We start from the raw sequence: 22,594 nt of genomic DNA on the forward strand, positions 1-22,594 counted from the left end.
AATGCATCAACTAACTTAATAAAACCAGATGATAAAAAAGAGATTTATTTAAATTAAGAACTCTCGATCTGTGGCGTGACAACCTTAGAGCCAATAATCACAGCAAATAACTTATCTAATGAAATCTAACGTTACATTCAATTAAGCACAAGTAAATAAAGTTAATTGACATTTTCAGATGTAAACTTTCAACCGCGGTTTCGCTCGTGTGAATGGACGGCAGGTGTTCTATAATGTATGTCCTTTTGGTACTACTGATAACATGTTTGCATAATTTCATGACGATCGGTTGAGTAGTTAAGTCGCACTTCCTTTCGCATTTATAATAAATTAAAAATCGGAATATTCTTTATTTAAGTCGGCTCATTAAGGCACTTTTATACCGTCATGTTACGATGTTGAATTAAATGTAAAGCTACACCCTTTCGAAAAGTAGATTCTACCGAGATGTACCGAGAAGCAACTCAGTAGGTACTCTTTTTAAACATTCCAATTACAGAGTATGTCAATAAAATACAATAATTTTTGTTTAGGGTAGCCTAAATTGCTCACTGGATAGAAAACATGAATTCCTAAAGATCGTTAACATAAATAGATAAAACAAGAGATAATTTTACCATGTAAAATTTACACCCACAGTTCATCTGTATCATGTATGCACAAAGAAATGTGTATCCGTCAATCCGCAGTGGAGTAGGTCGATTAAGCTCCGTAATCTTTTCCTTAACAGGAAAACTGGCCTTTGAATCCAGAACTGTTGCATTGGTGGCCTTTTACTGACTTCCTTTTACCGTATGATCACTACAGTGTAAGTAAAATTTGTAATTTAATTTATTTGGATTTCTATCCTAATAAGAAATAACCTTTAACAAATATAAAAAAAAAAATCAACAAAGATTATTTTATTTCCAACGTGCTCACTAATGTGCATTTATAATGATTTCGACCATGGCAGCGTTTTTCATGAGAGACTCTGAAGGAAATATTTAGTTAGTGTTTTATTTGGTGTTTCGCAAACACCAGTGTTCTATTCCTTTGATATCAGATTCCTGGAAACTGTTTAGGCTCATTATAAAAAGCTCCGAGATATGGCATTGTAGATGCCAACTTTTAAACGACTGAGCAGATACAGATAATGTCTTGTTTGAAAAACCCAACAACCTTATTAGGTGAGATCTACAGCCTAAACAAGTTATTAGACCAACGAGAGAAGCATTTATATTAACATGTTTAAGCGTGTTATATATAGCATAAAAATATTAAGTTTAAGAAAAGATTGAAGGTAGATTCTACCGAGAATAGTCGGTATGAATCTAGTTAGACTTGGTTTCAATTGAAATGAGTGTTAGCGATATGTCTAACGAGTTAAAAGTAGTTATTGTCTATGGAAAAATGTTGATGTATTAATTAGTTACAGTGTCTATAATATATGACAGTAAACCGATGGCTTTGTATGATTAGGATTTTTGGCTAATAGTAGGTTATACGTTCATAGTGAATTAGAAGATCTTTTTCTTTGGGTGCCTCTCCGAATTGTAGTGGTTGGTAGTCAGTTTCATATAATCGTCTTTATTCTTTCCAATGCAAAACAACTCGGAGACATTTTAGTCGACTCCATCGGTATTTTCCGCCTGGGGATTCTGGTCCAAGGGTCTCCAGTATTTCGAGTCCATCTTTTTCTGTAACTTTTCCATAATACAAAACCGACAACAAGGGGCAGAGTTTACCATTGCCTTCTGCGCCACATATTTTAGTGATTTCTTATAATTTACCGAGGTCACTGCTTGTCTCTTCTGGGACTCTGGCTATTTTTAAAAAGACAAGGCTAAAGACTACTAGTGATAAAACATTACACAATCAACTATCACATTTATGCTTAGTTTACCTGCATATGAGGAAGCTATTAAAAATTTAGAAAATGACATTCATAAAACAATTTAAAACTCGTCAAAGCAATATACACTTAAGAAATCAATGTGCACTTAAGGAAAAAACATTATACACTTTAAGTATAGTGTATTACTAGAACCCAGTCCCGGTTAAAAAACCTGTTTATTAATTGGAACCGCGTCGTCAGCAATCTAAAGCATCCAAGGATGAGACGCACACCAAGAATTTCAATAAATAGGTCTTTTATTAAAGAAGAACTCTGTCTGATACACGAATAAAGACGAATTATTTACTATATAATAATAGATGTAATGCTTACGAAATACTCAAACTATACAACACATAAAACATTACGTTACTGCAATACATTTGTTCAACCAATAAAATATCTTGTAATAATTATTAAAACAGGTCTTTCTTTGATTACAGTTACATACAGACATGCTTCGAAGGAAAAGAAACGTGAAATTAATACTGATAACGGTATTATCACTCGTCAATGTTTCCCATCAATATGGCTCCGGAGCTCCGCCTTTGGTAAGATGCCTTATTTATTATACCGGTATGGGAAAACAATCTATTAAAACTTTTCTTTGTTTTTGAAACAATATATTAATACTTATAGTATAAATCAGAACGAAACTTTTTTTTGCCTGTCGTTTATAAGTAATAAACAAAAAATGACAATTTAAATTTCACGAATAATACTGTGTGGCGAGAGGAGCCAGCTAATAAGTAACTGAGTCGAAACACAACACTGGCCCTCAAAATACTAACAAATTTACATTTAAACGCAATCAAAAAAAATAATAAAAAAATAAAACGACCAAGGAAACTCTTCTCCTGAGTGAATATTAAAATTACATTAAGTTGTAATATGAAGTGCCTAACACAAATAAATCACTAGTCATTCCAAAGATAGCAAAACACTTCTGATCTTGAAGTTTAATTGTTTAAGTAAAGTTTATAGTACTATTCCATATGACTCATTTCGTGTCTCGAAACTAAAGATGATACGCTAATTTGAAAGTATCCTTTAAATTTTGTAATTATTATACCTTAGTCACCATCGTATTTATCTTTCTGACATTCATGATCGAGTTCTGCTGATAGTTTTGAGTTTGTTCTTACAGAACGGATCTACTGGGTGTAAAATGGCATGACTTTGGTTTAAAAGTATTATATTTAAAAATCAGTAAAGTTAAATTAGAACGATTGCAATGCAACGTTTCCTATGTGACGTCTTAAAATGAAACCATTATGACGAAACATTCATTCTCTTATGTATTTTTTCACCTAGCTCCATGATTTTAAATAAGAACAAACAGTTTATTATGTATCGTAGCGAAGCAATTGCGATTATTATTGATATATTCCGGTGCGAAGGGCGTTTCAAACGAAACAATTTAACTCTCACGTTTGGCTTTACATTGGCAATCAGTCGGCACTTGAAACGTAAACTACAATGGAATTCTATTTAAAGCTAATGTTACTTTCTGTTCTATGAATCGTGCCCTTCACCGGAACGCTTATAATAGAATTTCTTGTCATACTCTCTAACTGGTTTTATAAAATAAAACACTTGCCTGGTGATCAGGCTTTGTGCAAGTCCTGTCTATAATCTTATCACTCATTATATATTCTAACGCCAAGCAGCAATACTTGGTATTGTGTAGTTCCGCTTTGAAGAACGAATGAGCCAATGTCACTACAGGCACAAGGGACATAATATCTTAGTTTCCAAGGTTGGTGGCGCATTTACAATCTAAAGAATGGTTGAAATTTCTTACGAGTGGTGACTATTTACCAACAGGTGGCCAATGTAAATGTTAGAAGAAAGTCAGGTTTATGTTCCTAAAACGCTCCTGCTATAGCAGGTTACTAAAAGAATTATTTAATAACGCGAATTATTTCAATGAAACAGATTTTATTGATTGATCGACACACTTCAACTGATTTATAAATCAAATAAAAAAAAACAACGCGATTAATGAAATAAGAATTAAAAGAAATAAAATAATAACTATATCGGAATTGTTCTTTGGAATGCCATTACTGTAGTATTTTAATATGAAGTGCTTTGAAGTTTTTTTTTAATAAGAAGTCAAGTTGATGGAAATTAATTGATTAATTAATTAATTGGTTGATGGATCGTAAGGTTTTTTCACGAGAGGTGAAAAACAGAGTGCTTAGCGTTCGATCTATCTGCAACACAAATCCATTTTTTTCAATTCGCTATTTAATATTAATGAGTAACTTATTCTAAGAAAAACTTTGCTCTATAATGAAACCTACAAATATACCGTTATTTTTTTAAAGGCCTGCGTAGACCAAATGCCACGACACAGCGACATCCAAGCACAGACATCGGTACCCCCATACGCCATATTTACGTCAGCGTCACAAGTAAGACAAGGAGATGTGCTGAACGTCACCATTGGTAGTCCATTTGGTGCACCCGCACCGATTGGTGGATTTATCTTGCAAGCGCGAGGAATACAAGTAAGTCTTACTTATCATTCAAGGAAAATTGTGGAAAATAGCACTTAATTAACATAAATAATGTCGACCTAATTAATGCAAATTTATTTGAAAACGACATTACCGGTACCTGTTATATTATTTGATCTTAGTTTTAATAATTATAAGCAAAGACAAGACAAGACTTTTTCTCCTGTTTTTCATTTTTTCGGTTTGGTCATTGGCTACAGCTATTTGTGAGCTTTGGTATTATCGATAAAAACATTTTGAAAATAAGATTAGACCAAAGAAACATGCAAACTCATATATTTTTCCTCGAATTTTCAATAATTATTAAGGTAATTTCGACCAAAAGGTGACTAATAATATTGACGCGCTTTACGATTGTAAATATGAGAAAAATGCTACAGAAATAAGGCTACAGATTACGAGTTCCTAATTTTGTATGCGTCCTATGAAATTATTAGGTTTTTTAACAAACATTATATCTTTCAATCGACTAGAAAATATCACATAATAGCTATTTTAAATTTCCAGGATACCGAGAAGATTGTAGGAAAATTCACAAAAGTTCCAGACCCTAACCTCGCCCAAATCACTAACTGTCGTGGTAACAACGATACTGTCACGCACACCAATCCAGAGGAGAAAGCTCCTCTCACCTTCACGTGGCAAGCGCCTGATGACTTTTTGGGAGGAATTGAATTTAGGTGAGATTCAAAATCAAAATCAAAATATACTTTATTCAAATAGACTTTTACAAGCTATTTTGAATCGTCATTTAACAAATTATATTAAATGAAGCTGCCACCGGTTTAGAATGCAGATTCTACCGAGAAGAACCGGCATGAAACTCATTAGTTACTCTGTTGTTTATGTAATCAAAGGTAAACTGTAACGCAGGCGAGTGGATGGGTAAATATGGTAAGTTTTTACTTCGACCCTGCAGGAAATATGAATAGGGACTGAATCATTTTCTCGCATATTTACAGTTAATGCATTACCAACTATGGTAGCTGAGATGTTTCATATGTCTATATATGTCTGTCATAACCCTGGCTCTCACTAACCCTTCGACCGGAACACAGAAAAACAAACTATTGCTATTTAGAAGAAGTGCAAATTGTGAGCTGGTGGAACCCAAAAAGCCGGCAATAAGTCCCATCACTGGTTGAAAACTTCTTTATATTGTTCTTATCCAGTGTTTACTCAACTGTATGCTTTAGTTTGTCTGCTTCGATTTACGAAGTAAGCGAAGTTAGCCTAATATCTACAGTCGGTTCGGATTTCCGTCGCAATTTTATCGCCTTAAGAGAATGAAGCAACGGATAGTGGTTATATTAGTCAATATTTGTTTGAGAGCACACCTGTATTATTATTTTTCATGCTGTAGTAATTTGTAGTTGACTAATCAACATTAAGTACCGACAGTACCCAATGACCTTCAGAATGAATGACATAGGTGCCTATATTTTAGGCGTGCCCAACAATTTATTAAAAACTATACCTTTTTAACTTTACGGGGCGAAGCTACATACATACGTCCACCTAGCAGCGCTTTTCTGCGATTATTATTGTCTCCACCAGCAGTCTGACTCAGTCAGACGGAAATCTGCATAAGAACAAGGATTGTTCAAGAAGCGAGGTGAAGCGACGTCTCGCTAAGTCATTTAAATAATGAAGCAATTAATTACTTTAAAAAACAATATTTGCTTTTTGTTCCTTATTGTGCGTTTAATTATATGATTGATTTGAGCTCTATACCTGTATTGATACAACAAAAAAATATAATTAAAGTTTAGCAGTTAGTTTAATGTTTGGATCGAGAATATTTTTGGAAAAAGTATTTCCAAAAATATTGTTTAAAAAAAATTAGATATGTTAAAAAACGTTATACGACCATTTGTATATATTTAATAAATTTATTATAAGAAAAAATGTATAAACCTTTACTTTAATTTACGAGATCTATTTAGTAGTATTGATATTAAGTCATTCGTCCTAAACACTCGGTAAAGGTCATTTTCATTCATCAATTAAATTATATCATCATCTCTAGATTCTGGACAATACATATAACTCATTAATCTATGGTAATTTAGCTTTGACTGCTCGCAATGTTTTAATGACTGTGTTTTGTTATGACCTAGAAGACCGGTTTACTACAATAAGTTGATTACCTCAGAACAGGTGGTCTCTTAGAAGCTTCAGATGATATATTTTAAATGGTACAATTTCTTTTTAATTGTTATACACAAAGAAATGTCATAATATATATCAAATATCAATTTTCGATTTACTTTACCAATATTACGTAAAGATCTGTGAGATGTCAAAATATACTGAATATACTAAATATAATTTTACTTGGTGGTAGGGCTTTGTGCAAGCCTGCTTGGGTAGGTACCACCCACCCATCAGATATTCTACCGCCAAATAACAGTACACAGAGTACTTTTGTCTTCCGGTTAGAAGGATGAGCGATCCAGTGTAATCACAAGGCACAAGAGACATAATATCTTAGTTCCCAAGGTAGGTAGCGCATAGGTGATGTAAGGAATGGTTAATATTTCTTACAGCGCCTTTGTCAATGGGCGGTGGTGACCACTTACCATCAGGTGCCCCATATGCTCGTCCGCAAACCAATGCCATAAATAAAACCTATTAATTATATTTTCATGGCCCTAATACCATTTTTGCGATATTTTTTGGTCTGTGTTGATTACTATTATTAAAGGTGACTGCATATGGCGACTTACGATCAGTGAAATCACAAGAACTTAATTATACCTATTGTACGGGATTTCATGAATAAATTATTGATCTTTATAGTTTATAATATAAACGCGAAAGTTTGTGAGCATAATTACACATCTTGTTTCTCTTTCACGCAAAAACTATTAAATAGATTTGAATGAACCACATAGAAGCCAAAGTCTATGGGTAGTAGTGACCACTTACCACCAGGTGGCCAATTTGACCGCCCTATGATAGCACAGGAAAATAAATATAAATCAACACATACATCCTTAGAGTTATAGATAATTTTACACCTATAAATGTTTTATTGTTTCAGAGCGACTGTTGCACAAGGTTACGCTACCTTCTGGAAGAATGTAGAATCCCCACTAGTCGAAGTGGTCACCCCGGACACGGTGATCACTACTTCTTCTCCTAGCGTCTCAACACAGCGAACGACACAAGGACCACCAGTAATTATGGAATCTAAGGTACACATCATACAATACATCATTATTTAAAAACATTAGTCTCAATATCAACCTAAGGAAGATATGAGGAGAGAGAAAGCGGTCAGTAAATATTGGTATTCCTATATCTCATCTCTACTTAATTTAAATAGAAACTCCTTTTTTCCATTCCACTACGTGCATTAACGCCAGATCCAGATGGAGCTATCGATCGTTTTAGGGCATACTTAAAATAACCTAATTGGGGCTTAATTTTCTCTGAGAAAAAGTTTATTTACAATATAATGAGAAAATTGATCACAAATTTCAAAATGTGATCTTACGTACTTGGTCATAGTAAGTATTTTGACTTCACAAATAATGAGCATTCGACATTATTAATTTCAGCCAAAAGCAACGCCAACATCACTCGATGTTATTTATCAAGGATGCGAGGACACAAAACTATGTTTTGGAATTCCACAAAATTGCATACCAAACGGAAACTGCAAAGTCATCGTTGCTATCTTCGTTGCCGGTGACACTTACACGTTCGAGATCCAAGGGATCAACAACCCTAAGTACGTAGCGACAGGGTTGAGTTTAGACAACAAAATGGGAGACGACAGTGCCATGGAATGCGTCAGGAACGACAACGGAAGGATCAACTTGTTCACTTCCTGGACCTACCCAAAAGTCGAACCGTACGTCAGGAGGTCAGATTCGCCGCAGGACATCGTGCAGCTTCTAGAATCTTCGATGATCGATGGGAAATTGTACTGCAAGTTCAAGAGGGATACCGTCTCCACCGTCAAGGGCCAAACATTCGACTTAGCCAATAACATGTACAATCTGATGGTGCTGGCCGGGGATTCGATGAAGGGTGAGTCTCGCACTCGCGGATTTTAGTCGGTTTAAGTCGTTTCGTTTTAAATACTGCCAAACGAATGCCCCGAGGTACAGTTAATGAGAAAAGTGTTGAATGGTCGGCGCGCAGACGCGGACCGCGTGGGCTTCCACAACGTGGGCTACGAGTCGACGGGCGCGGCGCTGCGGCTGTCGGCGCCGGGCGCGGCGGCGGGCGCGTCCCGCGTGCTGCTGCGCCTGCACGGCTGCTGCATGCTGGCCGCGTGGCTGGGCGCCGCCTCGCTGGGCATCGTGCTCGCCAGGTGCGCCCGCTGACTCTAGATATCTCTTTACAGTGCGGGAGCATCACCCTTACTTCTAGATTGTCAAGAAATAAATCTTCCACCGGTCCGGAAAGAAGCACCTCGGACCGTAGAGGTCCTGTCGAAAAAAATCAGCGGGACCTTCCTTTTTTTCTACAGTGATCACTTTCATATATCCATGAAAATAAATTATGAAGCTGTTTGACTTGATGCTAAGGCTTTGTTTAAGCCCGTCTGGGTAGGTACCAGTGATGAGATGCGTCACATAGTCTACCGCCGCACAACAGTACTTAGTGCAATATTAGTGATGAGTGAGCCAGCCATGACTACAGGCACAAGTTCCCAAGTGTTGTTTGTTAGGAATGATTAATATTTCTTAAAGCGCCATAGCGTATGGTTGCTATAATATGTAGTAGACTGTAAATAGTCTATGCCACCCTCGACCCATAAACTATCTCTACGTAAAAAGCACAAAGATCCCATGGCTACTAAAAAAGACAAACGGGAGGAACACACTTGACAATGTCAGTAGTGATTGCAGAATAGATAATATTTCTTACAGTTTTGCCCTCGACTTTAGTTGAATTTAGGTTCTTAACGGTACATTTCCTGCCTTAATACAAGATACCTTAATATAAATAAAAATTACTAATACCATATTTGTTACTTTATAAAACTTCTTATAAATGTCATATTATGTAACGTCGTTCTTTATTTTCCAGATATTTCAAGAAGACCTGGGTGGGAAAAACACTCGGAGGAAAGGATATTTGGTTCGCCGTGAGTATTTTATTATTATAATTTCCAATAAAAAAAACTAAAAAAAAACCCCACCACAGTAGGGTTTCCAATTTCTTCCACCACCAAACGTTTAGAGGAGTACGTTGTTCAGATCTTATAGTAAAAATAAGGTGATGCTTGCCTAGATTTTAATACGTAACATTCGTTAATAGCCCATGTCTTATATTTACAATCTGTATATATTTTTCATCCAGTATCACAGAATACTGATGGTGCTCACGTGGGTGCTGACGATGGCCGGTTTCATTTTAATCCTGATCGATGTTGGTGGCTGGCAAACCACTGGAGACAACCCTCACGCCATCACCGGTATTGTCACTGTTGTGCTTTGCTTCATACAGCCTATTGGTAAGATTCTTTAATTGACATTTCATTCTATATGTTTAAGTACAGGATAATATTGAATTCCAGAGCTAATCATCCGATAGCCGGTTAATCCGATGAATTATATCAAAGTTTTCAATGCAACGTTTTATATTTGGGTTTCATTTTGATTCATTACATGATATTAAATTATTAACAAAATGTGAATCATAAGGTTTCTAAATAATTTTATATCGATTGAATGAGATACTCGCTCCGTGTAGTACCAGAATTCTAATCTTAAACCTAGACACCATTTTGGAGATGATTCCAAAAGAGTAAATTCCATCCTATCATAATAAATAGCTATTATCAATAGCTCGGAAAAGATAACGCCTTAAGATTTGGCGAAAGAAACTCAGCGTCTTTTTGGCAAATAACCAATCTTAGTTATAATATTCATTTTGTTTATGAAATGACAGCTTGAACGCAACATTTCTTTTCCAAAATACCCTTACACAATAATAGCCTTTAGAATTTGATAAAAGCCCATAAATATATATGTAACAATACTTATCTTGGACGAGTTTATATAATAATTGTTATTTATTTATTTTCAGGAGCATTCTTCAGACCTCACCCTGGCACTAAGCACCGGCCGTTATTTAACTGGTTACATTGGCTTGTTGGAAACTCCGCACACATTTTAGGAAGTAAGTATTTTCTAATTTTCTATTGAGTAACCTTTTCTCGAAAATGGGAGCCTTATCCCGGCCTAATTATTCTACATTGACTTATTTATAGGCTATTACAATCAGTATTTTTATGTCGCTATTGACCTGCGGAGCCGTAAATTAATGGTTTGAAACTGTTTCTAATGAAACATTTTCAAACAATAGGCTAGTTGACAAAATTTGGAAATTAGTTTAAAACTATAGCTTAGCATCTATTTCACCCCAAAAATATACTATTTTAAGAAAAATAGGTTTTTTATGTTAGTATTTTGAGTTTTTAGAAATGAACTTGAAATTGACCGCGAAAAAGGCCAAGACTGTCATGGCGTCTTGAATGACGTCACACCTCGCGAAACAGCCGTGTTTGTGTATGACAGTCAATTGTGTTTTTTAATAAATAATGAATTCCTCGTATTATAAATACTGTATGGTGCCCCAATGTGAAAGTACAATGATAAAAACGCCAGACAAATTATTCATATACGTACCAAACAATAAATAAATACGAATATAGTGCTTAAAAATGGCATGGAGGCAAGATGCTCTTATTTTGTCAACTAATTCCACAATTTATTTCTGTGAAGATCATTTCGATGTAAGTATTAAATACAACTTTATATATCTAGTTATAAATGTATCGTAAAAGAAATGAATTTAGCAAATATAATATATTACACATAACCTATAAAATGTTAGGACTAGAATAGGACTTTATGATTTGTTTGAGTTAAAATATTATTTTCGTTTTATAAAATGTAATAATTCAAACTCTTCTTATGTTTTTAGTTGCCAAATGATATGACTAATTATACAGAGTATCATATTATGGGTAAAGACACAAGTGCGCATGAAACCAGGTTGTATACCAACGAAGTTCGAATGCCAAGAAGATATATGTTGAAAAAACAAAGTTTGTCAATAATCGCAGAGTGTTTGAAAGATCCAGAACCAAGTAGTACCCCCAGTTTATCTGCCATAATGATAATTGATAGCAACAACGTAGCGTTCCGCGCTTGTTTCGCGAGGTGTGACGTCACGCAACTCTGATTGGTGTTTAATGTCACGTGATTAAATGCCTCATTTTGTCGATTTTATTTTCCAAAAATATAATTAATCTTTTATTATTTTTGTAGAAAAGTTGATTTTTTATTTACTAATTATCATGGTTAATCATTAGAAACTCAAAGCCATCCGATTTATTATTAGTGGAAACAAGCCTATTCACATCCAATTTCCATCCAAGTAATTATAAATGAATAAACCCATCAAAACTTCATCCGAAAAATGAATATTTTCAGGCGATGTTTTTCTTTTTGGCAACAGATGACATATAAGCACTCGAGAACGTTAAAAAGTTTTGTGGGAATAATTTGACAACGGCTGTTAAGATCCATGCGTTATATCCAGAGGGATATCTCAAATGAGTTATAATTGTCGCGTCTTTTCAAAAAGCCCTATTAACATGAATATGGCGCCCGCAGTCGCGACGATCTTCCTGGCGGTGTACCTGCAGAAGGCGCAGCTGCCGCCGTGGAGCGTGTTCATCCTCGCCGCCTACGTCGTGTTCCACGTGCTCGCGCACATCGTGCTCTCGGTGAGGCTTACTGCCATTGCAGAGTCCGGCGCAAACAGCCCCTTGGTCGATTATGACATGGCCAGAGCCGGATTTTATTTTATTTTATTTTTATTTTTATTTAAACAAGCACACTTACAACATACATATTAAACATTTACAGCAAAAGCGACTATATTAAAATATCAGATATGTACGTCAATGACAAGTGCACATAACATATACAAATTACAAACAGTGTACAATTAAAATGTCCACACATTAATTCAAAAATAAAACAAAAACATTACGCAAAAATCACAAAATAAAAACAAAAAACATCACTACATAAACTTAGGAAAACTAATTAACTTAGAGAAGAAAAAAACAAATAGTCGACAACTTTTCGTTTGAATACATGAAACGAATCACAAAATGGGTCCAGACCTGGCAACTTTTTGGAAATTTCATTACAAAATCTTGCCAATTGCACCACGGGAGACTGGGATCCAAGATTAGTTTTAACGCGCGGGATGTGAAATGTGTTCGGAATAGAATTCCTTGGGCATTTATAAGGAACATTTAGAAGGAAGCGTTCGACTAGGCCACTGTACTGAATATCACCATTAAGTATTTTATGTAAGAAGCAAAGACTCTGCACGCATCGTCTGTCACGAAGAGACAGCATTTTGAAATGCAGAAGCCTTTGAACATATGGTTGTCTATGCGAGAACTCATTTGAATGGAAGGCAAGATGCCTAGTGAAGTTACGCTGAATACTCTCAACACGTTGAGAATGAATAGTATAAATGGGATTCCACACAATACAAGCATATTCCAATTGACTACGCACAAAAGCATTGTACAGCAAGATCTTGGTAGTCACGGAAAATCCTTTTGTGTTACGTTTGATAAAACCTAATGTTTTAGATGCTTTACCAATAATACTGGTAATATTAGAAACAAACTTTAATTGGCTATCCACCATGACACCAAGATCCATAATCTCAGTTATTTTTTGCAATTGTGCGCCGCCAATAGCCTGACACAAGTGGTTTTTTTTTTCGAGAAAATCTGACATGAAAACATTTATTGATGTTGAGAGTCATAAAATTTGTTTTGCACCATTTATAAATTCTATCTACATCGTCCTGAATTATCTTAACATCTGACTGACTTCCAACCCTTCTATATATCTTTAAATCATCAGCAAATAAAGAGACTTTACATGATTTTACGTGGTTTGTGATATCATTAATAAATAATAAAAACAAAACAGGACCCAAGTGAGAACCTTGTGGTACACCCGATGTGGTAAAATAAGCATCAGATTGAAAACCATTGACCGCTACCACCTGTGATCTATAAGACAGATACGACATGAACCATTTTAGAAGAGAGCCCGAAACACCACATCGACTTAGTTTTTCAAGAAGTAACGGATGACTAACCTTGTCAAAGGCGTTGCTGAAATCGGTATAGATAGCATCTACTTCATACCCACTGTCAATATCTTGTGCCAGGTCTGAGACAAAGTTTACAAGATTGGTTTGAACCGAAAAACCGTTTCTGAACCCATGTTGGTCATTTGATATAAAGTTATTTAGATGATTATAGATTATGGGGTAAAGAAGACTTTCAAAGAGCTTAGAAAAACAAGACAGAATAGATATAGGTCGATAATTTTTAATATTTGTTAAATCACCCTTTTTATACACCGGTACAATACGCGCTTTTTTCCATTCATCGGGGAAGGTACCTTCTTCAAGAGACCGATTAAATATCATAACCAACGGTAAAGTGAGGGCCGAGCCACATCTTTTAACAATTAAATTTAAGGGTCTAGAGGCTCCGGGGACAAGAAGAAGTGGAGACCCTAATTATTATTATACAAATTTATTTAAACATTTTCATTCATGTCAGTCAGGACCAAAATAATATTATTATTATTTGTTTCAACTTAATAATATTATTATTATTTGTCCATATCTTAACATATTATATTACATTGAAATTGTTAACTCGTCGGAATCTCTATTTCGGGGGTCCCTCTCTGGTCCCCAGGGCAGCCGCTCCAGTTGCCATCCCCTAAATCCAGTACTGGGTATGGACATGCCCTGGACATTGGACCAGACCCACATTGACGTAATCATAGATGTAACACTTTAAAAATGATGCCAAGTATTTATTATACAATGGTTCTGAGTTGAGTCTTACCAAATACTTAAAACATACCATACGCTAAACTTTTATCAAAATTGACAATAGAGCATTATCAATAAAAAAAACGCTACAGATATGATCAACCACCTTGTTTTCTCAGAGCTAGGTTGCGCTTTTTAGCTCGGGGATAAGTCTAAAGATTAATCCTGCTGTATCGTATGAGTTACACTCGTGTAATCTTGTACTATTATCTCAAAGCCCATTGATTACAACTTACAAAAAATACGACATCTATTTTATATATATACTTGGATGATTGATTTATTTCAAATTATTATTATTTCATGACCCAATTTGAAAATTTAGTTGAACACTTGTATGTATATGGCAACACTGTATATGTATATCAATTGTACACAAACTTACACAGTACTTTCACGCACAAACTTATTTATCTTACTACTTTTTCATATACGCGCGATAAAAATTTGGGTTAAAAAATGTTTACAGCCCGCCTAGCGATGTAAAAAGTCGCAGGATCTTGACGCTTTGTAGTCCCCACTCCTAACACAAGGGATAATCTTAAAATGGGGGGGGAGGAAATAGGATATTAGTTATTCCTTAATTAATTTAGAGCATTGCTAATATGCTTTAAAAAAATTACTTATTAAATCATTTTGGGCAAAATTTAAATGGGAGAATGTGTTGATGTTTGGCCTTTATTACTGTATTATCATTCTAGCTGACGGTATGCGTCTCAGAGGGTCGGATAAGCAACGGACGAGTGAATTCGTTCCCTATGAAGGATATGTTGGGCCATTCCCGGCAAGTTACAGCAGTGGACAGAAGTTCCGATGCACCGGTGAGAAAGAAGTTCTCGAATATTCTTTCTAACATGCAACTATTTAATAACCTTGGTGCCTTGGAAAATCACAAAAGCACTTCTTTCGTTCTTTTCAACTTCTGTTAACTACTTTTACCTTCCTTCATTTTCTATCTCTTAATATTAATCGTAAATAATTTTCAGAGACATCTTTCATTTACTTTTATGTATTTTTTAATCGGACGGCAATGTCTATTTATTGTAAAAAAAAATATCACGAAAGACAGTTGGTAACACTGACTATAAAAAAAATGATATTACTAGTATCCTTATGTTAATTAAATACAAGGTTTATTTAATAAAATTATATAAGTATTAACATGAAGACCAGTTTTAATTGGAGCGGTTTTACATCATTATAAATTTAGAAAAAGATAAATATATAAACTATTGTAAATTATTCTTTATAAACTTATGTAATTATATAGTTTGTAAATGCCTTGATTTTGATTATGACTAAGAAATAATATTATGGTTTGTTATCGACTATTGGTGAAACCATCGATTGCTGAATAGGCTGTTTGACGATGCGAAAAATAAAGTGTCAATTATTGTAATCAGCATTTATTATGAGTTTAGTAATGGTTATTTATTACCGACAGTTGAAAATAATAATAAGTTTATTCAAAATTAAAAATGCATATTTTAAAGGTATGTCACGTGACATAAAACGCTCCTGATTGGTCGACCTTATGATGACGTCACTTGCTTGTTAACCTCGTTTGCTTACTGTTTGTGGATTATATGTGCCACAGATTACAATACAGGCAAGTGACGTCATCGACTCCATTGCAGCGCCATATTGTCAAAGTAGCGTTTTTCGCGCGCTATTTCAATATGGAATTTTTAATTTGATATTTTGCAACAAATATGTACCTAAATTTAAAAAAACAACTTTTACTGGGTTCTTTAACCTCTACTTAATAATATAAAATTGATTTTAAAAACCAGTCAAATAGCCTATTGCTAGGATAATGGTTTCTTAGAAAATTTTCTTCTTAAAAAAGCTGAAACATCGGCCCATATTTTTAAATTATCGTTTAATAATTATAAAACAAACAATATATAGAACTAATCAAGTAACAATACAGAACTAATAAGATTTGGTTTTCGACGGACTAAGTTCCATTTTTCGCATTCCTTATTGTTGTATGTTAGAAAATAATTATTTTCTATTTTATACATAATGTAGGCAATTTTTTTTATAAAATATTTAAAAAAATCTAACAACGACTCTTTTTGTTTTCGGGTGATGCAATAAAAAGCCGTAATAATGTACTATAAAATTTATTGTTCATTAATATATAAATTAAACAATTTAACTTTTTTTTTACAGTTCTCGGTCTTCAGAAAGCATCTACTTGGAGTGTATGCTCCAATCATCTTATTATTTGTGGTCGCCATGATCTGCCTCGTCGCATTGGCCCCTATCGGTGATACCTACAATAGTTTGATGGGTGCATAAATTAATTTAAAACAATACAGGGTTCGAAAATATTTATATCAAAATATCTATGAACTAAATTCCGTCCAGAATTATATAATGATAAATTAAATTGACGAGCAATTTTTTTGTATCAGTATTTAATAAAATGAACTTTTATAAAGTATTTTGTCGTCTTTAATATTCTCAATACATGATAAATGTAATTTTACACCATACCACTGCCAATTTTTAAGAGTTCTGGTAGTTTTTTTTTATGTATAGGTACATTATAAGTCCATATATGATGTTATAATCTTTTGGTATTCTATAATCGCCGTATTTTATGGTAGTAAATAAAACGGTAGGTCGTACGTCCTTTGATTGCTATCATACCAAATAAACTGAATTTTCGTAGATTACTGATTACTGACGCAAATAACTGCACAATGTTTACAAAATTATCTACCTCCAATAAAGCTAGTATCTTTTTTAGGACGTTTATTTTTAATTAAATTGATCATTCCCGTAAACTGTTCAGCCTAAGTACTTTCTAAAATTTACCTTCACCAAATGAGAATTATTAAAGTTCAACCAAAGAGATTAAAATTCATTTTTATTTAAAATTTATATCTATATTACAGAACTCTAATCAACAAAATATATACATAAAAAAATTGTAACAAGAAAGTTATACTTCGAACAAAAATCACAATATAAGTTACCTGTACCATATTGTTAACATAAGATTATTATTATTTTTTTGTATTAATATTTATTGATACAACACCTTACTAATAAACATTATTTAGCGAGTGAATAGTTACGACAATCCATTGTCTCTTTCTGTCAACACTAATTTGACATTCGAAAAAGAAAGACGAAAGTATTTTGTAACAATACATACGCTATATAACATTTGTTAGTAAGGGGAGCAGTATATAAATGTTTAGTGGTTAAGTACAGACATGGCTACTAATTTAGATTTATACCCACTAATCAGCAATAGATATAAAACTAAGATTTAAATGTTGTTGTAAATACAGATTAAATAAAGAAATAGAATAACAGTTTTATTTTTTATTTCATCCTTGCATTGTAAAAATAAAAATTATAACTTAAAAAATACATCTAACACTCTAATAACAACTTTTTACAAATATGTTCATTGATTTTTTATGTCATATCAGAAAAGACATTTCCTTAGCCAATATATTTCCTTCTATAATGACCCAAATATGACCAAAACTGATGGTAGTACTGTTAGCAACACCTTAATAAACATACAATTTCAAGTATCATCATTTGGGATTTGTGAATCTTCAACGGTTCTCGAAGCAGGCACATATACTTTAAATGAAAATTCAGTTCTCGGAAATGACCCTGGATTAATAACTTGACAATTCTGATATGTTCTAGTATAAGGCTGAAAATGATCTGCAACAACAACCAAGTCAGGCATAGGGTAGAGACTTAAAGCATCTGCGTGTTTCCAGAATACAGGTTGCACCCCCAATGATAATGGAGACAGAGTACACTGACTCAGAAGAGTTTTCGTCAAATGATCTGGGATGTCACCAGTATCAGGGAAATGGATGGAGTTTCGACACATCTTCGTAACTAGATCTTGCCTTATTATAACCAATTCTTGTGTACAGTATTGAATTCTACATGGATTTGTTGTAAATATTACCGATTCGCCTAACTTATCTCTTATTTCCTTTGTCACAGAGTTGGGTATTGCTGGTCGTGGTAATATATTGGGAGCAATCGGATCTCCTCGACCAGGGACAAAGATAAATTTACACGACTGTCTTAGTTTTGTAAATGGAATAACAATATCGCATAGATTAATTAAAGCTGCTTTTAGTTGAGTACTATGCTCATATCCATAGGGGCATGATAAAAATTCACCCATGAAAACTATTGCTATTGGCGGGAAGTCATTATAACCAGAAAACAATGCTTTCAACTTCGATATAACCTTTAAATTATCAAACCATACATCTGAGATGAAAACAATCATTCCATCATCATTATCTTGTTCAATTTTTAATAAATTTTGTGAATTCTTCAGCAATGACTTTGATTTGCCTCCAAAGGTATTTAAACTGCCAAAGAATGGTAATGATATAGCTCGGCTTTCAGATGGAGGTAAAACTAAGCCCATTACATTTAACACTTTATCATCATAATAACCTTCGGCTAAAACAAAACTGCTTTCAGTGAACAGGCCAGAATGATATCTTGTTTGGGTCATGTCCAATAGGACACTACCGGTTGGATCTTCTAAGTAATATTTACCTTCCGTCAGCTGTGTTAAGAGTCCCAATACTATAACATTATCAACTCTACTTGAAGAACTTTGTAATACCTCAATTTTGCGCAATTGAAAACGATTTTCACTTTCCATCGAAGGTAAAGTTTCCTTCGCAAATAATTTATTTCTTATAGTTCTCTGCCAGATCATAGTATATCTATCATTTAAATATTGAGCTTTCCATTTTGGTTCTGGATACAGATTATTGCTAGCATTCACGTCTTTTACGAATTTCTTTCTATCGTTGTCATAGTTCAATTTCGGGACACTGAATGCATCAATAACATTTAAGATAGTTTCAGTTTCTTCGAGGCCTGACAACGAACACTCTCTAAATGCTACCTCTAAATGGTGCTTTTCAAGCACAGGATGTGATAGGCATTGATGTAAAATATGTGCCAGTAACTTATCAATCAATTTCTTTCTTTCCTGTTGAGATGAAGTAGACAACTGTTCCGCTAAGAATGTACTTGCTTCTCTACGAATAGTAAAACCGCTAAGCTTGAAGGCATTATTTATTTCTAATCGTATTTGCTGTAGTTCCCCCATTTCACATTGTTTGTTTTCTGAGGTTTGCAATTTTTGCGAGCCAAATGTTTTTAAAGTTACTTCGCAAGAGTTAAATATAAAACCCGCGAAACTATAAAACAAAATGTTGACATTGTCACTGTCAAATTTTTCTTTTCCTTTTTATGGTTTTTGATACTAAAGCACGCAATAATTCTGCCAATGTTAAATTAAAAATTTGTTCCAACATAAATTGGGTATATAATCAAGTAACATTTGCGTCTAGAACCTCATAATGAAAACTGAAGAGAAATTATATTACTCTAATAAAAAGTATTTCATTTTAATAAAATATATTTACGTTTGAAGTGTAATATATGCTTATAATTGATTTATTTAAATATTATACGCTAATGTACTTTTCGTACACTAATTTGTTTAGGTCAAATCTGGCAAGCATTCCGCTTCCTCTTATATTATGCAGTTGACATTTTATATGTTGGTATAGTTCCGATAAAAATACAATCCTTGATGTGAGCAATTTTATGGCAAGTATGATCTAGAATTTGTTTTGGGATTCGCTTCCGACGAAGGAACTTCTCAACAGTCAACTGCTGGACTATGCTAGACACGATTTGTTGTATCTTAAAGCTTATTTGAAATCTCTTTTTATACTATTCGTTTATATACAACTTATTTAAGTAGCTTGATCAGTTGAAATTTTATGAGTAAGGAATTCTTATTTCAGTACTAAGTACAAGTTAAAGTTAAATATACGAATAAGAACACTCTTAGTCTTCATATAAGCTAGTGTGCTTAGTTTTTGATTGTGACTCGGCTGCAGGCTTCCGTTTTTGGTGTCTTATTGGTTAATATAGAACTGTTTTATGGATATTTATAGAAATAAATCAAATTTAAAGTTTTTAAATAGGAGTTTTGAGACTAAGTAAAAAAAAAAACTATCATTAAAGTATATTAATTATAATGACAGTTTTAACTTTATACTTCGTTTAAGAGCCACGTGTTCTAACGAGTTATCTCGTCTTCGTAAGGAAAATTATCAACTTTTGCGTTGTTAAAACTCGTCGGTGAGATTTTTTACGATTAACTTTTATAATTGGTGACAAAATAGCATACACAGAAAAACCCACTAGCTTAATAAAGATGCACATGACAGAGAAAATAAACAACATATAGTACAAAACAGCATATAATTCTTACGAAATTAAACTTAACAATCATTTGAGTATTAGCCAAATCTAATACAATACAAAGGTTTTAGGCATACATTATTACTAAACTTATCACAATGATACCAAACCGTATATTATAAGCATAGATTACAATTTTAATCTAGTCTTACTTTACACCATAGCCTATTTTTAGACTGACCATAGACAAATAAATATAATAAAAAATTTGTAATTCCAAGAAAATATATCAAATAATAATTAGCTACCAATTTCTGCTATGAATCATTAAAATGATTTAAAATATTATTTCTACCTTAGAATGTATACATATGAAAATCATATTAAGCCCAATATAAGAATAATATTAGTTTTTATTAGAGAATAAACTTACAAGTTTATTATAATGTTATATTAAAAATGCTACAAAAATCACAGATATAAAAAAAAAAAAATTGCTTTTAGTGTCATTGAAGTCTTGTAATGGAAAAATACTACATATAAATATAAGATGCAAAAGAAATATATTAGAAGGCTAAAAAATACCTTAAAGATCAATTCGTAAAAAAACTGTGACAATATTTTCATAATAATATAAAATGTACACTTCTTGCTAAATACTAGGTGATCATTTGAGTTAGGGCAGAAAGACCAGCTACGACAAGAAAAATTTTTGTATGTAAGAATAAAGGTAATTCAACTTACAATAAAAGACATACATTTCTATAGTTTTTATATTATTTCGATTACATTAGAGTTTTTGTAATCCAACCGAAATTCACTTTAATAAATTAAAATCTAATCAAAAATAATGTGTTAAATTGTAAGCAGTATTTTAAAGTTCACAAACTTTCGACTGTTTACAATCTCGCGAGATTATAATCTAACGGTATTTACAATTTATTTGCTGACTACTATGTCTAAAACTTTTAAATGCTTCTTATATTTGTCATAATTGGATTAGACTTTAATGTCTTACAAATACATAGATGTTTTAATAATACATGTCTAAAGCTAAAACCGTTAAGTTAGTTAGTTGTTTTTAATGCCACATATCGAAATTTCATTAAATTATTTCTCGCATTGACCAACAGCTAACAACTTTTATTACTAAACAAAACAATAAAATATATTTTCTTAAAGTATATAAAACAAATAAACGAAATTAAAATTATGAAGGTACTCAAAACGTTTAAAGAATGTAAAATATAACATAAAAAAAAAAGAAATCCTCTGCTGTTGTTATAAACATGTTTATAAACTTATGTAATATGTTTATAAACTTATGTAATTATATAGTTTGTAAATGCCTTGATTTTGATTATGACTAAGAAATAATATTATGGTTTGTTATCGACTATTGGTGAAACCATCGATTGCTGAATAGGCTGTTTGACGATGCGAAAAATAAAGTGTCAATTATTGTAATCAGCATTTATTATGAGTTTAGTAATGGTTATTTATTACCGACAGTTGAAAATAATAATAAGTTTATTCAAAATTAAAAATGCATATTTTAAAGGTATGTCACGTGACATAAAACGCTCCTGATTGGTCGACCTTATGATGACGTCACTTGCTTGTTAACCTCGTTTGCTTACTGTTTGTGGATTATATGTGCCACAGATTACAATACAGGCAAGTGACGTCATCGACTCCATTGCAGCGCCATATTGTCAAAGTAGCGTTTTTCGCGCGCTATTTCAATATGGAATTTTTAATTTGATATTTTGCAACAAATATGTACCTAAATTTAAAAAAACAACTTTTACTGGATTCTTTAACCTCTACTTAATAATATAAAATTGATTTTAAAAACCAGTCAAATAGCCTATTGCTAGGATAATGGTTTCTTAGAAAATTTTCTTCTTAAAAAAGCTGAAACATCGGCCCATATTTTTAAATTATCGTTTAATAATTATAAAACAAACAATATATAGAACTAATCAAGTAACAATACAGAACTAATAAGATTTGGTTTTCGACGGAC

At 33.1% G+C, this 22,594-nt stretch overlaps 2 protein-coding genes across 3 annotated transcripts in view; one reads left to right on the forward strand and one right to left on the reverse strand.

The window, feature by feature from the left end:
- LOC125072836 (putative ferric-chelate reductase 1 homolog) overlaps positions 1-17,123 on the forward strand; it is a 40,888-nt gene extending 23,765 nt beyond the window's left edge. The window contains exons 2-13 of one of the 2 annotated variants that reach the window (XM_047683553.1): positions 2,320-2,427; positions 4,210-4,392; positions 4,909-5,081; positions 7,448-7,601; positions 7,968-8,442; positions 8,557-8,728; positions 9,451-9,508; positions 9,724-9,877; positions 10,453-10,545; positions 12,048-12,160; positions 15,024-15,143; positions 16,501-17,123. In XM_047683553.1, the coding sequence (XP_047539509.1) occupies positions 2,332-2,427; positions 4,210-4,392; positions 4,909-5,081; positions 7,448-7,601; positions 7,968-8,442; positions 8,557-8,728; positions 9,451-9,508; positions 9,724-9,877; positions 10,453-10,545; positions 12,048-12,160; positions 15,024-15,143; positions 16,501-16,629 (1,920 nt within the window). In that variant the 5' untranslated portion in view covers positions 2,320-2,331 and the 3' untranslated portion in view covers positions 16,630-17,123. The remainder of the gene's footprint in view (positions 1-2,319; positions 2,428-4,209; positions 4,393-4,908; positions 5,082-7,447; positions 7,602-7,967; positions 8,443-8,556; positions 8,729-9,450; positions 9,509-9,723; positions 9,878-10,452; positions 10,546-12,047; positions 12,161-15,023; positions 15,144-16,500) is intronic. The other variant, XM_047683554.1, reaches the window with a different exon arrangement.
- Positions 17,124-17,663: 540 nt separating this feature from the next.
- LOC125072837 (DNA polymerase epsilon subunit 2-like) lies at positions 17,664-19,541 on the reverse strand. The gene has a single exon (XM_047683555.1). It carries the CDS (start codon positions 19,454-19,456, stop codon positions 17,879-17,881), a length of 1,578 nt encoding a protein of 525 aa, XP_047539511.1. The 5' UTR covers positions 19,457-19,541; the 3' UTR covers positions 17,664-17,878.
- Between the last annotated feature and the right edge of the window lie 3,053 nt (positions 19,542-22,594).

Source organism: Vanessa atalanta, chromosome 22, assembly GCF_905147765.1.
Source record: "Vanessa atalanta chromosome 22, ilVanAtal1.2, whole genome shotgun sequence".
NCBI lineage: Eukaryota > Metazoa > Arthropoda > Insecta > Lepidoptera > Nymphalidae > Vanessa > Vanessa atalanta.